Raw genomic sequence first — 16,269 nt, forward strand, 5'->3', positions numbered from 1 at the left:
TAAATAGAAAATATTATATTGTCACCTTACTATTAAAACCTCGCAAGTCTCTTTGAGAATAATGTTGTGGGGAATGAAAAAACGTAATAAAAACGATATTTTAAACACCTCTCTAACCGATGCATCTGCTAACACTGGTTGTGAAATACGAGGTTTTAATTCCATATTTGAAACCATGTGACATACGAGTTTTTAAAATTTTTCGACAGATGGACAGCATACTAGTCTAGAGACAGGTTTTGATATGATTCAAAATGTTTTTTTGTTTAAACTTTGTCGAACAAACTTCATTTTTCCATAATATCGGACTTACGAGGTCTTAATAGTAAGGTGACGAAATGTAAAAAAATATATTACATTATTTTCATCCTAGAGCCGGAGTGCAAAGTTATTAAGCATATACTCTACTTCATTAGCATTATCTTCATCCACTGCTGAATGAACACCTCTCTGAGATTATTCGACTTCTGTTGATTTTATGCATTGCGTTGTCATGTAGGGATACATTTCTTCAGAAACTATTTCAGCGATCAAGCGGCCTCAAAGTTTACAATTATTAGCATATTATGTTCTGTCTCTTAGGTACCTCTAGAAAACTATATTAATTATCAAATGATTGTCCATATTTTGAGCTGTGTCCAGCCCACATAACATCGCATACCCTTGTTTGTTCCCCTAAGTATATACTTAATCAACATAATTTAATAACGATCAAGACCAATAAATCCCAAACTGCCCCCTTGGGGATGCTAGAAGACTCACGGGTGACCTTGAAAGATAAGGGGGCAGCATTGATCACTTACTACTTAAAAGGAATATATATATGTATGTAATACAAATCGATGTCTTACGTTTTGAATCTGAATAAATAATAGCATTGTCATTTGTCATTTGAAGTCATGAGGTTTTATGCATGTTAAAGAACACAATATGACGCATTTAAATTAGGTATGTGTCATATTGTGTGTTTTAAGTGGTCATATCTTCGGCTGTAGGTAAATGAAAATATATCACATTTAACCAGTGCATGTCATTTTATAATCAACATGGTACACGATTATGTTTCTTATTGTGTCATATCCTCAATAGGACGTAAGCGATAATTTCGGCTATTTTTCCGTGTCTATTCATACTCTAAATACGAGTGGAGTGGTAAACTCAAACCAGATTCTGATGTTCTTGAGCACAGGAGATATTCAATTGAATTATAAGATGGGATGCCGCATGACGTGGCTAAAGATACCAACTTTCAGATTTTTAATTATCTGATTATTTCTTCAGTTTTTTTCATCATCGTATGCATCTGTACACCAAAATTTTAAAAGCTTTAAGTTTTTTGAGCTCTATTTTTGTGAGTATCTACACCTTTATTTCGTATTTATAGTAGAACCACAAGACATTAACTTACAATTCTTATTCTGAGTCCCAAGTTTAGGTAGTGGATACACAGTTTTAATCCCCTTAGTCAAGTAAAAGCAGATCTGGCCCTCTCGACTCAGCATTTTAGTTAAAATTTGTAGGACTCAAAAGACATAGCATCTTTTATTCCACCATTGACATCGTATAAGATAATACCACAATAAACGTCGTAAAAGTAAAACAGTGTATTGAATCAATACCTATATTCTAATATTAAAAGTATTCAAAGTAAAGAGTACACTTACTAGTGCCTAAGTAGATATACATTTGGCGTAATGATGATGTGGATAAAAGAGAAGGTCGGGGTTACTTGGTTGTTATGAGAAGAGTATATTGATCGATAAAAAGAATAATAATACTAATCCCGGGTAATGATGTACTGGTGAATCGACGTGATCATGAGATCGATTATATTAATAAACTGAGAGACTTGATTCTAATGGAACGACGGTTAGCTATGTCGAGTGAAGACGATAGTAGTGCGTCGCGTGACGGACTCGATGAGTGAGTAAGGATTCAAGGATTGTCCTTAAAATTTATACAAATGCAGTACATATATTACAAGAGATGTTGTCACAATTAACAAATCATATTATTCCTTACTGATCTAGTAATGATTGAGGAGATGCTGATAATCATTATCGTTCAATTATATTGTTTTGACAATAAAATATACATTAAAGTGTGTCACTTATTAAATGCTGAGTTATTATGATTGCTACACAGATATAAAAAGATATTGTTTTCTTATTTAAAAATAAATACCTGAATTACTTATGAATAAACTACATTTTAGTATACAGTATTAATTCCATTATTCATAGCATAAATGACGTTAAACCATTATTTACCGTGTTAGTAACTGATACCGGCTTAAACATTGGCAATGGTTCAAAATTTGGTTTCTATTGATAACGAATGGCCATTCATTGCGTGCGTTATTGAATTTCCATTGAATCTAACAGTATTATGACGTAAATAGATGTTTTCTTTGGATTTTGTGGAATATTTATAAATGTATCCATTTTACATACAAATTCACCCTATTTTAAGTAAACGTTTATTTACTACATACTTGATTTTGTTCGAGTATTTTTTATGTAACTAAAGAAAACATTTGTATTTCTTCTTCTTCTTTCACCCTGTCACGTCCCAACATTGGGGCATAGGGCAAGCACAAGTTGGCGCCACTTCCCTCGGTCCATCGCTAACTCCTGTGCCTCCCGCCATGTCAGACCTGCAGCACGTAGGTCGCTTTTGTAGCATCGCTGCAGGGTGAGGGAGGGCCGGCCACGGCGACGGAACCCTTGAGGCTGTGCCACAAGGGTACGAAGTGCTGCACTATTTGGCGGCATCCGGAATACATGTCCCAGCCACGTGAATCGTCTCTTCGTGATAACTTCAATCACCGAAGGCTGTTGTGTCTGCTCACGAACTCGGATATTTGTAACGCGGTCGTACCAATGTACCCCTAAGATTCTGCGGAGACATCGATTCTCAAAGCTCAAAAGCCGAGACTCTTGAAGCTTAGTAAGATGCCATGTCTCACAGCCATACAGGAGCACAGGTAGCACGCACGCGTTAAACAAACGACATTTGGTCCTCACAGAATACAGCCTTGACCTCCATGCGACTCCAAGTTGGTTGAACGCAGAGCCCGCCACACCCATGCGGATTCCAAGCTCACTAGAAATACCACCATCATCGGCAACCGTGGCACCCAAGTACTTGAATCTGGACACCAGCTCGACGGGCAGACCAGAAACCCGCAGAGGAGTGTCGGCGTCGATGCAAGCAGCACTGCACATGGATTTGGTCTTAGCGGCATTCAGATGAAGACCCACACGCATCGAGTTCGCGGCTAGCCTGTTCACGGTCACCTCCAACCTCTCGATCGTCGAGTCAAACACGACTGCGTCGTCTGCATACTCCAAGTCGCACAGTCTTTCTTCGCATAGATCGCTTGTGTCATCATGATGTAGGCGTATCCCACTGTCGGGGCAAACCGTCTTACGCATTATGAAATCCATCATGATGATAAAAAGAAAGGGCGCAAGTACACATCCTTGCTTGACTCCTGACGTGATTTCAAAGAGGTCAGAGGATGTTCCGGCTGCTCTCACGCGACACTCTGTATTGGTGTAGAGAGCACTTATCACGGCGACCAGTTTCCGTGGGACACCATATCCTAGCAGAATTTGCCACAGAGATTCACGATGAGGACTGTCAAATGCCTTTTCATAGTCCACGAAGCAGCAGGCGACAGGTATATTCATCTCTTGGTACTGTTGCAGAAGGCTTCGGAGAGTTGAAATATGCTCTGAGCAGGACTTCCCCGGGACAAATCCACTCTGCTGCGCACGCAAAACGTCCAGCATGGGACTTCTAATCCTGTACAGGAGAATCTGCGCCAACACCTTCCCGGGAACGCTGAGGAGAGTGATTCCTCTGTAATTATTACAGTCTTGTGGGTTACCCTTTTTGTGCAGAGTAACAACGGTACCATCCCTCCAGGCTTTAGGGCACTGCTCCCTTTCCCACACCTCGTGCAGAAGGTCACACAAGGACGGCAATACAGCGCTCAGTCCGCAGAGCAGAAATTCTGCATGGATGCCATCATCTCCAGGAGCTTTCCTGCGCTTCAATCTTTTGACAGCCTCTTTAACTTCAGCAGTTGTCGGAGGATCTTCGCAGAATCCCGATGCAGTAGTGATTCTGAGGGCGGTGATCTCCGACGGAATATCGAAGGGATGCAATGGAGGTGGGCGATTCAGGACATCACTGAAATGTTGGCGCCATAGCTCCTGGACCTTTGCAGGTTCGGTGACTGTCACTCCGTCAGAGTTGCGTAATGCAGTGACCACTGGACGTTTTTTACCGCAAATTGCTCTGGTGATGCGGAAGAGAGCACTTGGATTATTCTTGCAGGCAGCAGATTCCGCATCCCGAATGAGGTCATCCAGGCGTCGGCGCTTATCGCGGCGGGCAGAACGCTTTACCACGCGGTCCATTGTCTGGTATTCCGCGCTGCGCTGTGGGTCGTATGTACCATTGTCTCGCAATTCTTTCAGGAGCTTCCTCTTCTCAATCATCTCCCATGTATGGGGTGACATCCAGTCCGGCCTGTGCGTATGCCGCTCTCCTAATGCAGTAGTTGCGGAGCTCATTATAGCATCCCGGAATAATATCCATTTTCCTTCCAAGGGATCCGAGTCGATGGAAGACGTGAGAGTTCTAGCATCATATAAGCGCTTCTGCAGCTCCAGCTCATAGGTTGCACGCACACGGGTACTTTTCAGTTTTTCCACATCGAGTCTGACCGTCCTTTTGGGTTTTGGGACTCGTTTGAGGTCTATACGGGATTTCCCGACCAAGAGTTCGTGGTCACTGTGGATGTCTGCACCTCTATATGTCCGCACGTCTAGCAGTTCATGCCGGTATTTCGCTTTGACCAAAATGTGGTCGATCTGGTTTCTTGTATTACCGTCTGGCGATGTCCATGTATATTTGTGGATGGTCTTATGAGGGAAAAGACTACCACCAATCACAAGACCATTCATTGAGGCAAAATCTACCAGACGGGAACCATTATCGTTCATTTGGCCAAGGCCATGTTTTCCCAGCACAAAGGGTCCACGCGAGGGGTCAGATCCTACTTTGGCATTAAGATCACCAAGGATAACTGCATGATCACAGCTGGGGATATTTCCAGCGGCTTCCGCCAAACTTTCGTAGAATGTATCCTTATCTGCATCGCTAGCAGCCTCTGTGGGAGCATAGCACTGCAGAAAAGTGATGGAGCCCGACTTGGTCTTGAAAGTAGCGCGGAGTAGACGTTCGGAGATAGGTTCCCAGCTGGTGAGGCACTTGCAAGCTTCCTTGGACATCAGCAATCCGACTCCACTACGTCGCAATGTGGCGTGTCCGGAGTACAATAGACGAAACCCACGAATAAACTTCTCGCCAATGCCAGTGAGTCGACACTCACTGATCCCGAGAACATCTAACTTGTATTGAGAAAGTATTTCTGTTAGATGCTCGGCCTTTCCAGGGACATTTAGAGTACGGATATTGTAGGTTCCAAAATAAAATCGTTTACCGAATTCAGGCGAGGTCGTCAAGATGGAAACGGGGGTCCGAGGCTTCCCTGTGCTTGGATTAATCTGTTGTTTTAGGGTGTGCAGGTGATCATCCCACAGCACCCGAGTTCACTGGTGGGGCTGCCACCTTAGGGCCCGTGAACATGCCCTGGTTTTCTGTAGGGGTTTTCCTTCCCGTAGCCAGAATGTACCAGTTTTTAGGCGCTGGTGATTCGCCTTGCACCCTCCTCTATCTGCTACAGCATGCTGCATTGCCTAGGGACCCCCACGGAGAGGTTAGAGGTAGGATTTGTTGGCAGAGCTATCATGGATAGTCGACATACTCAGCATTTCAAATGGAAGCACACCTGATCTGGCATCAAGGCATACCCCACTGAAGTCATACCAACCTTTTAGTCGCCATTTAAAAAAAATGTTGATCAACTAGCTAGAACAGTGATTCCGAATTGGGGTTACGAGGGATGCTGGGGCTCTACACCCTATATCAGGATGTCAAAGAAAATTCGCAAAAACTAGCAAAAAAAGTAAACTTTGAACCATTTCGGTAATAGAACAAAAATATTGTACAATTATCAAACAACGCCAACGACGTTGAATTTCATGATTTAAGGGCTTTCATGATTTTGGTACGAGTGCAGATCCATCGAATTATTCCGGGTGACCGACTTTCGATAGGGGGTGGTATTATAAGATTTTTTTTTCAAACAATGAAGCATTTTGAAAACCTACACTGACGTTGAGTTGGCAGTCGTCCAATGGAACTGACATCTAAATAATGGTGTAGAATCACTCTATATTTGATGTATTCATTTATTGTTTTAAATGGATTATTAATTTTAATTTTGTAAATTCAAAGGGCGGACGTGCTCAACATGGGTCAAAATTAGGCTTTTTTCTATTTTCAAAGCAAGATCCTGGACATACCTGAAACGTTGTAGATAATCTACTTATATAATTTTGAAGCCGTATTATCTTTTATATTTATTTTAAACATTTGATGACTGCATAAAGTATTTTTATTACATAAAATAGTATTCTTTTAAACCTCTCGCTCTAATGTTTTAGAATAAAGTCATATTTCAGTAATTAAATGTGCAGTGGTGTTAAGATTTTTTACATGTATTAATTTTTAAACGCATTTAAAAAACCATCAGTATAATTTATATTGACATTATTATAGTGAAATATTTACGATAAAAAATTATATTGATAATTTCTGTGATCCCAAATTTGACAAGAATTAGGCATTTTAATATTCAAAAATGGGCAAGATTAACACATTTGAAGATGATTCTAAAGATACTTATTATAAGCTATGTTTTTGACCATTCAAGTGTGATAAACATCTTATGAATAGTGATTGCTTTATAATAATTATTGACCTAAGAATAAGGTAGTGTTTTTTTGAAATACGCCATTTCTTTTGGCATTCCCTAGTGGTTAAGCTACAACATACGGCCGTAGCCATAAATTGACAAACTATAATTGAAGTAGGGAGTAAAATGATGTTAACGCGCGTGTTTGAACATGTACCGTTTACAAAAAAATCGGTTAGGTTAATCAGTTAGCTTAACCACTGGGGAATGCCAAAAGAAATGGCGTACTTCAAAAAAACACTACCTTATTCTTACGTCAATAATTATTATAAAGCAATCATTATTTGTAGGGTGTTTATCACACTTCAATGGTCAATAACATAGCTTATAATAAGTATCTTTAGAATTATCTTCAAATGTGTTAATCTTGCCCATTTTTTGAATAATAAAATGCCTAATTCTTGTCAAATTTGGGATCACAGAGATTATCAATATAATTTTTTATCGTAAATATTTCACTATAATAATGTCGATATAAATTATACTGATTGTGTTATAAATGCGTTTAAAAATTAATAAATATTAAAAATCTTTACACCACTGTACATTTATATACTGAAATATTCTTTCCAAATTGTCGCGGAACACCTATTCAGGTTCGGCGAAACACTAGTGTTACGCGGAACATAGTTTGGGAAACCCTGAGATAGTTCATGGGCAGAAATAATTATGTTACAATCGCAAGTCAAATGAAATGGGGTTTCGTGAATTTTGTGGTTTAAAATAAAATTATGTGCATTCTTTTTTTATATTTAGAAATACCAGCGCCGTCAACAACTACTCCCCCCTCTACGACGCCACTGGAGCATCCCATAGCGGCCAAGAAAAAAGGTCAGTTCATTTGAATAATTCTATCATCTCAATAAAGGCGGCAATAAATATCCCCACTTCGAACATCTATAGCGTGTATTTTATGCTACAAGCGTTGTATAGAAAATGGGACTTGTTGTATACAGATTGTATGTATTGTATACTGCTTGGGATATTCACGGTAATGTATTATCGACAAAAGAGAATCCAGAGTGAGTGGGTATCAATTTGAATCAATTATACCCAAGTATACCCGTGTTATAACGAATCACTCGAATGTTATAAATTCAATATATTATTATCAATAGAATCTAGTAGAAATGTGAAATGCAGGTAGAATAATTTTGAATTGGTACACACTTTGAAAGCAAATTATCTCCAATCATTACTGTATTTATTTTTTAACCTTGCATGTTCAGTGATGTCATGTTACGTTACAGAAGTTTTTTAAAACTTTTATATAAAAAAATCGCCGTAGTAAACCTATAAGATTTTTTTTGTAAGATCAAAATATCATTAAGTATTAATATCATTATCTTAATTAAATATTTCTTTTATTCAACGAATAATTCACAAGATTTTAAGAATGTACCATTCTAATTATTGAACATACATAATTTTGAAAACACTCATGAGAAAATATAGCCAATAGAAAAAATCTTTTTTGATAAAAGTAAAACACCCGGCAGGATCGAACCTGTGTCTCTTGGGTATCGCGCTTTGTGCACAAAAACTGATAGTCAATAATAACGCAATTAAATGAGCATATTATGTATGACCTATTAGTTTAAATTGTCGCAATTAGATAGGAGGCTCGAAACATAATTCGTTAATGCACAGTTGGCGCGATACCAGTGGTTATTAGAGGTGTGTTGGAAATACTGTCACAAGTTTGTGTACTCAAGTCTTGGATGAAACTACCCATACTCAGTATGTGTGGCCCAATAAACTTATTCCAAAAAACTTGTAATGATATCATCGCTAGTCGCTGTTCTGTGCGCTCGCCAGTTGGTAGACTTTCAACACAAATGACATTAAATCCGCGCGAACGATATACCACTTGAATATAGATATATTTTAATTTATTGCATTCGAATGTATAAACAATAGGCCATAAATTATGTATCGCAGCGCAGTGGTGAGATGACGCACAGGCTTTGGCTTGTTATAATTATGACCTTTCAAAACATGTTTAAAATAAAAAAATGACTGTTATTCATTTTTGTTAACAAAAAAAACAACTCATAAATTTAAAATGTGTTTAAAATTTTATAATAAATAGGACATTTCGAAAAGCGGAGCTCTGCGTATTTTTAGCGATCCTATTGAAGCCGATACACAGTCTGAGTTCCCTGAGCCGATACGTATTTCAAAAATACTAATATGGAGTTGGTTTTAGTTCCAGTTGAGTATGAGACTTTTGTCGCATACGCATGCCAAACGCTCTATATAGTATTTTAAATACTAGTAAGTATTTTGAAACAAGTTTCGATACTAAGTATTTTTTTATACTGGTAGTAAGTATACTTAGTCTTCAAAATCGACCAGTTTTCCCACCTCTAGTGGTTATTCGGGTTCAAATCTCGTCGAGCATTGTATGCTTTTCAAATATGATTTTTTCTAGTGGGTATAATATATCTGAGATGTTTTCAAGTTATGTATGTTTAAAAAGTATAATATTTGGGTGCGCGGTAGAGGAATCGAGAATGTATATTTTTATATCAATTGTTTTATATATTATTAACATAACATTTACAACAGTTATAACATATGAGCACAATTTTATTAAACAGGTAAATATTTGGCTAATATGTTATCTATAAATACTTTTGGTTTTTTTATAGAACACCACCGTAATAAGAACTGGAAGCAAATGTCAGTGGAAAACAAAGTTGTGAGTGACTACGAAACAAAGGAATGGAAAAACTCAGGTGAGTGATCGTTTGTTTCAAAAGTATTATTTTGGTCATGCCATTTTTTATGTAGAACTTATTTGAATTGAACTGAAGTTTCGTGTCATGACTTATTTCACAGTTTCAAACTTAATTTATGAGTAATTGAATAAAGTTAAATTGTATTACTATTTTCAATTATTGAATTTAATTTGAGCTTTGTGTCGAAATGTGCAATATTAAATCAAACATAAAAAAATACTGTGTAAACTTTGACGATAGAATAAGCAATACTGAATATGTGTCAGTGGCGAAGGGTGGGCGACAAAAATAGTCCACAACAAACTTTGTCAGCCATGCGTATTTGTTTTCATTGAACTAAGTCTACAATTTAAAGATGGTGTTGGTTAGTTTTTAAAGCCCTGCCCTAGGGGCGGCAGGTTATATGAAAGTATTGTGAAGCAGGCAAGTATGGTGAGGCAGGCTGGTAATAAATTTGCGGCAATATTTCCATGTTAACATTATATTATATGGGTACGTTATAATGACCAAAGTCAATCGTCCGTGATGCCCTTAATTTTTTTTTCGCGTCGCTATTTCTCGTAGGTTATCAGCTATTGTTGGCCTGCTTCATTCAGTTGTATGAGAAAGCCGATTCTTTGCCCTTCTTTTTATTTAACACCTCTATGGCCTTGCCTAATAATAGTTTTGGTATATTTTGAGCGATACGACAACATTGTGCACACTTTTTCATTCATACTTATTTGTTTTCGTTGGATTAAGAATACATATTACACATATTGTTGGTTATTTTTTTTTATTCATTAAGCCCTGCCCAAACCAAACTATAATAGTTACAATAATAATGTTCTATCTATAAAATATCCAAAGCTATGTATGATTTAATAGCAATGTAATTGCAAATAATTATTACAATGAAAACAAATACGTATGACTGACAAAGTTAAGTGTGCACTATTTATATATTAACAGCCTACCTCCACCCTTCACCACTGATATGTGTTATACAATGTATTTATTTTTTTACTTCTTATAGTTTCAAAATCAAATTATTACATACAAATATTTAATTACACACAAACTTACTAAAGGTTTCATTATTCAAAATATTATATTAAATTGTCGACAGAAAGCTTTGTTGTTATTAATTGAAGCCTCCTCTCAATAATGATCTATGTTACATTTTTAAACTAAATATGCAACAATGATCTATATCTACGTCACATTGCCTTTGTTTTGGCATATTTTTTTTTCATCTAGCAACATTAAGTTACTTGTTTTTGATCCGTTATGTTGGCCTCCCTACAATAATGATCTATGCATCTGTCAAAATGGAGGATGACACGAAAGTTTTTGTTAACCCTGCGGATGCAAAAACACTTCACAGAGAAAATTGGAAGAGTAATAAAAATAAGGGATTAAAAAATTCAAGCCTCTAACAAATATTTTTTTCTCAAACAAAATAGTTTTATTTGATTATCTCAAATTGCCAAAATGTAACATTGATATCATTATTGAGGGGTAAGCTTCAATTGCTGTTTTTAATGTTATTAAATTTATTTAAACAAAATTAATAACATTAACGATGACACCCACGGTGGCCGCGTGACTTAAGCGTTGGACTATCACGCCGTGGGTCTCAGGTTCGAATCCTGGGTCTGGCAAGTACACATATTGTTTTTCAATTTGTGTGTGAGTCAGGGTATGCACTTAATAGGTTGAGCAAGTGGCTGACATCCATTTCTCGTAAAAAAACAAAATCTGTTAATACAAACTTCTACCCTGTGGAGGCCCATATGATCCTATTAGGATCGGACATGGTCAAGAAAAAAAAAACAACGATTTATCACTGTCTTATCGAGTGCTTAAAGTCAGACAACGTTATCTACAAAAAGTGTTTTTTTTTTTTTTTAAGATAACGTTATTTTACATTTACGGCTACATGATAGTCAAACAACGTTATGTCATTTTTTTCTAATTTCTTATTAAATCGTCAGTAAAGTTTAACGCTAACTACATAAGTAACCCTTGTTTTCATATTTTTTTTAAACTATCCCTATAAATTTTAACATTTTCATAAGCAAGATAAATGTACAATACACAATAAATTATTAAATATTAACATTAGGTTTTAAATAAACATTTCCCTTGTTGAGTAACAAGAATCTAAAATAACGATTTTTGGCTCTCCTGTAAAGTTGCACTTTTGTAGATAGTGTTGTTTGACACTAAGCCCTCGTTATGTTGTGAAGTAAAATACGTTTCAGAATTGCATTAAAAAAATATCATTTTTTTTTAGTTTTAGCAGAAATACAATTATTACTAATATACTCGTCGCACATTACGATGGTTAGGCGCAAACACAATTTTCAGGAGGTAGCAGTCTCGGAGGCTATCCATAGACTGACACCGCATGTGGTTTTAAGTCGTGTGCCATTTTAAACTTATGATTTTTGTTAATGGAGTTATATTTCCACTAAGTATATGAGCGTACATTTATAACGTTTATAAACGGATACGATAAAGCGCGAACTAAATTGAGGTGCATGTTGCCAATTGTCACGCCATCGCGGCGACAAATTTAGTCTATGGTTTCGTTATTTTGCAAAATATTTTGAATGAGCACAATCTCTGTAAATTCACTGAAAAATGACACTAATGAAGAGTGCTAACTATAATGTATTAGTAATTTGAATTATTATTAATTATTCATGCTAATTTCAATTAATTTTAACAGTTTTTACGTGTGCGTGCGTTAAAATTGTTTTTGAAATGACATCATAGATAATATTTTGAACACAACCCAACCTGCAGACCATAGATAATAGACAACATTCTTATAGAAAATACAAAGTGCTAACCACTAAAAACATAAACATGATTTTGACATGATATTCGGAAAGTGTAGGCATGTAGAAGATGGTAAAAACGTTCATTGATTCATGAAGGTGTCGATGCAGTGCAGTTCAACGTGAGGTGATCTCATTGTTGTTCTGGTGATTTCGGAAGATTTTGCCTACTGACAATGTTAGTTTAAATGTTCAAAATGTGCTACGGGATGGGAGCATCAGTCTGATAACATTTTAAACACCAAGAAAAACGACATTATACACTTTCCCCATAGCGGTAGCTTACTGTGACGTCACGTGATAGTCCGTGACATGCACCTCAATTTGGTTCGCTCTTAAAACGCTTATATACTTAGTAAACATTATATTTCCATGAACAAAAAACATAGGCTGAGTATTGCACATGGTTTGAGACCGGTTTCAGTCTATATAATTCCTCTTAAGTGTACATTTTGCGGACGGTTGAAACATGGTGATATTATGCAGGTGTGTAGAGGTGTCGCACGCTAATGAATCTGCAGCACGATCAAAAGGACTGTCACTAGACACGAGATAATATAGGCGTACGAGGACGTCTTAACTGTCTCATGAAATGTACATTTAGTTTGCTACTTCCTGCTAATTATTACTATCAACTTTCTTCACTTAGGGTATTTGGCAATTTTGTATTAGCCTTTGTTATTTACTATAATTTGTAATTTTGATTATATGCAGTGGCTGCTCGTGGATATTATATCTGGGGGTGCTGCGATTGATTAAATATAAAAATAAATGATTATATATTACTATTAACGTCAAAATTATTAAAATTAAATATTACAAGTATTTTTATTTAATTATGAAATTGATTCTTATGTCTTTTTTTCCTTGAAAGAAGGTCAATCACCTTTTAGTTGGTCTCGACATCTGCCGCGACGCGCGGCGCGCGTCGCTATTAGCTTAGAGTTTTTGTCCCGACAACGTTTGCAACACGAAAATAGTATTTTTGTATTAGTACTGTATAAGCAACAGTACCAGACTAAGCTCTGAGTGGCGAGCCCCGCTCCCCGCGCTCCCCCGTAACCAATTCGAGCATATCTATCGAAAAAATGGTACTGCATGAAATCACGCGATGCATCACTTTCATCGCGATTACGATAATAATTATTGGATGTATCGGTGCGTGGGCAAGCTTAACACGCTTAAATAATATTGATATTTTCATATAATATACATAAATTTATGAATATTATAATATTACATTTTTCTCAATTTGCTTGGGGGTGCTGCAGTTCCGCAGTGCATATGGACGAGCCGCCACTGGTTATATGTGCTTCTCTTTCCGATGAGTATTTTTAACTTAAAGTCATGTAAATTCAGTTTATCACGATATTACTATAGCAGTTATCAATAAGCCGCAGATTTTTAACGACACACGTTGAATATAAAACGAAGTTATTACTATTTACTACTATTAGTGGCTTAGTATTTCATAATTATTCAAACAGATGTCACTTTGTGTTTAATTTTTTATATTATGCAAATTAATCGATAGTGGCTAGTAATTTGAGTTTAGAGTCGACGAGATAACTCGCGAAATTTGTATGTGCGGCATGTCAATCACGGTATCATACAGCGAGAATACTTGCTGAAGGCATATAATCGGTTAAAGCACATTTGAGTGCATGGCGACTTGGGAAACTGCTCTTGAGACATTTCCAGTCATAAAAAATACTAATGCTTTACAATAAACGTAAGATTCTGTGATACACCTGATTACGATCTAACATGGTGCGGAGTAACTGTGGTTAGGTTAGGTCATTCATTTCAATATTACTTCCTCAAATTTATCGTTGCGTCTAGCCATCGTAATTTGCGAATACCCTTATACCCTACACACACAAAAATATTATGCAAAGTCCTAATGGTATTAAATATTAACAGAGAGTGAATACACCCTGAGTTCTGCAGGGACAATATTCTGGGGTTTTGGATCATCTGGACATAGCTTTGTAGCACCTAGTTACCTTATACTTATAGCAATGTGTTTTGTTTTAATAGAATTACAATTAATATTAGCAGTACGATTGAGTTGAGGATTATAAATCACTGTACAGTATTATTATGCTCTAAAATAATTAACAAATATTATTTTTTACTGTTACTTAATTAACAATACAAATCTCTATATAGTCAGGCCATGGTACGAGAAAAATCTCAGTAATACATCAACATAAACTAATACAATAATTTTATTAAAGATTCTGACTGCAAGATATTATAGATCGGCTTTATATCGGTGATAAATCCATGAATACTATTTAATACCATACCATGAAAGCTTTTGTTTTTATCCATGTCCGATCGTCGTTGATAGTTCTACCTCGTCCATAATATATCTATTTTTGAATGTGTATTGGATAGCATACTAATTTCTTATATAATAGCCACTTTGTTGATTTTTTAACACTTTTACTTCGATTTATCCACTATTCTTATAGAGATTAACATTTTCAGAAATACATCATCTTAAAAATCGTGTTTCCTATCCGACACTATAGGAACTTTTTTATATCTTTCCGTCAAACTATCATAAATTAATAACTGTAATGAATGATATATTCTTAAATCTTGTGAATTATTCGTTGAATAAAAGAAATAGTTAATTATAAATTATTAGCAAGTGCAAATAGTTACATCTAAAAAATATTGGAGAAATTCCACGACGTCGGTTCGTAATCAAAGTAATAGTAATATACCTACTTTGATTTAAGAAACAAAAATCGATTGCCAGAGTAGCTTTATTTGGAAGAACGCTGATGAGTAGGTATTAAAATTGACCAACAGTTAGAATTTGTCGCTATTAGTATGTCACGCCGTAGCATAATGGATAAATGCGACGGATGAGGCGTTAACTCGGGAGATACAGGGTTCGATTCCCCGTCGGGGTGACTTACTAAAAAAGATTTTTTCTATTGGTTATAATATACTCTCTCAGAAAGTGTTTTCAAAATTATATATGGTCAATAACAGTAATATCGTTTAATTCTTTCTTCAATATACTATGCTGCCATACTATTATGAGAATGTTATTTCATAATCCTATTAAAATGTACGTTCCTTTTATTTGTGTCAGCTAATTTTTCAAATTCAGAGTTAGCATCTACGTATTCGTTTTCTCTCACCATACTCTTTTTAATACGTATTCTACCTGTCACCTTTTCTCCTATACATTTACATATGATTTATTTTATGCGTTACAGACAGACAGATAAACAAACCAAGGTAGCTATTGATGTTATTATTTTATATATTTAGTGAAGTTTTATAAGATTATGTTAGCAAAAGTAGATTTGTATAACATAATATTACTACAGTCTACAATATTTAAAATTTGAGAAAAAATAATCCAAACGTCAAAAAATTGCGCGAAATACTTAACTACGATCACTATTTTATGACATGGTCTGACTATAGAGGGGTTTGTTGACAACCATTAATTTTACTGGAAGTGTTTAATATGATTTAATATTTTTTAAATTTATCTTTATATGTTTTTAAAAGAAATACCAGACAATATAAAATATTACTATTACATTTATTAACAAAATATAATTCAGTATTAAATTTATGAATAATATTATATTGTTGATTCATTCATATGGCGCCAGTTTGGTAATGCCACGAAAAATTCATGACACGAAGCACACAAAAAAATCACACCTACCTTGATGTCTTTTTGTCGTGTTTTTGTTTACACTGTGTGGTATAATAAATAATTGTATATCCATCTAAAACCGAGAGATTTAATCATCCTATATAA

At 35.8% G+C, this 16,269-nt stretch overlaps 1 protein-coding gene across 1 annotated transcript in view; it reads left to right on the forward strand.

Moving 5' to 3' along the window:
• LOC147073143 (lachesin-like) overlaps positions 1-14,542 on the forward strand; it is a 44,422-nt gene extending 29,880 nt beyond the window's left edge. The window contains exons 10-12 of the mRNA XM_085945579.1: positions 7,652-7,726; positions 9,550-9,636; positions 14,391-14,542. Coding sequence (XP_085801705.1) covers positions 7,652-7,726; positions 9,550-9,636; positions 14,391-14,542 — 314 coding nt within the window. The remainder of the gene's footprint in view (positions 1-7,651; positions 7,727-9,549; positions 9,637-14,390) is intronic.
• Positions 14,543-16,269: the final 1,727 nt, after the last annotated feature.

Source organism: Rhyacophila brunnea, unplaced genomic scaffold (genome assembly GCF_057557595.1).
Source record: "Rhyacophila brunnea isolate RB1 unplaced genomic scaffold, BYU_Rbru_1.0 scaffold_18, whole genome shotgun sequence".
NCBI lineage: Eukaryota > Metazoa > Arthropoda > Insecta > Trichoptera > Rhyacophilidae > Rhyacophila > Rhyacophila brunnea.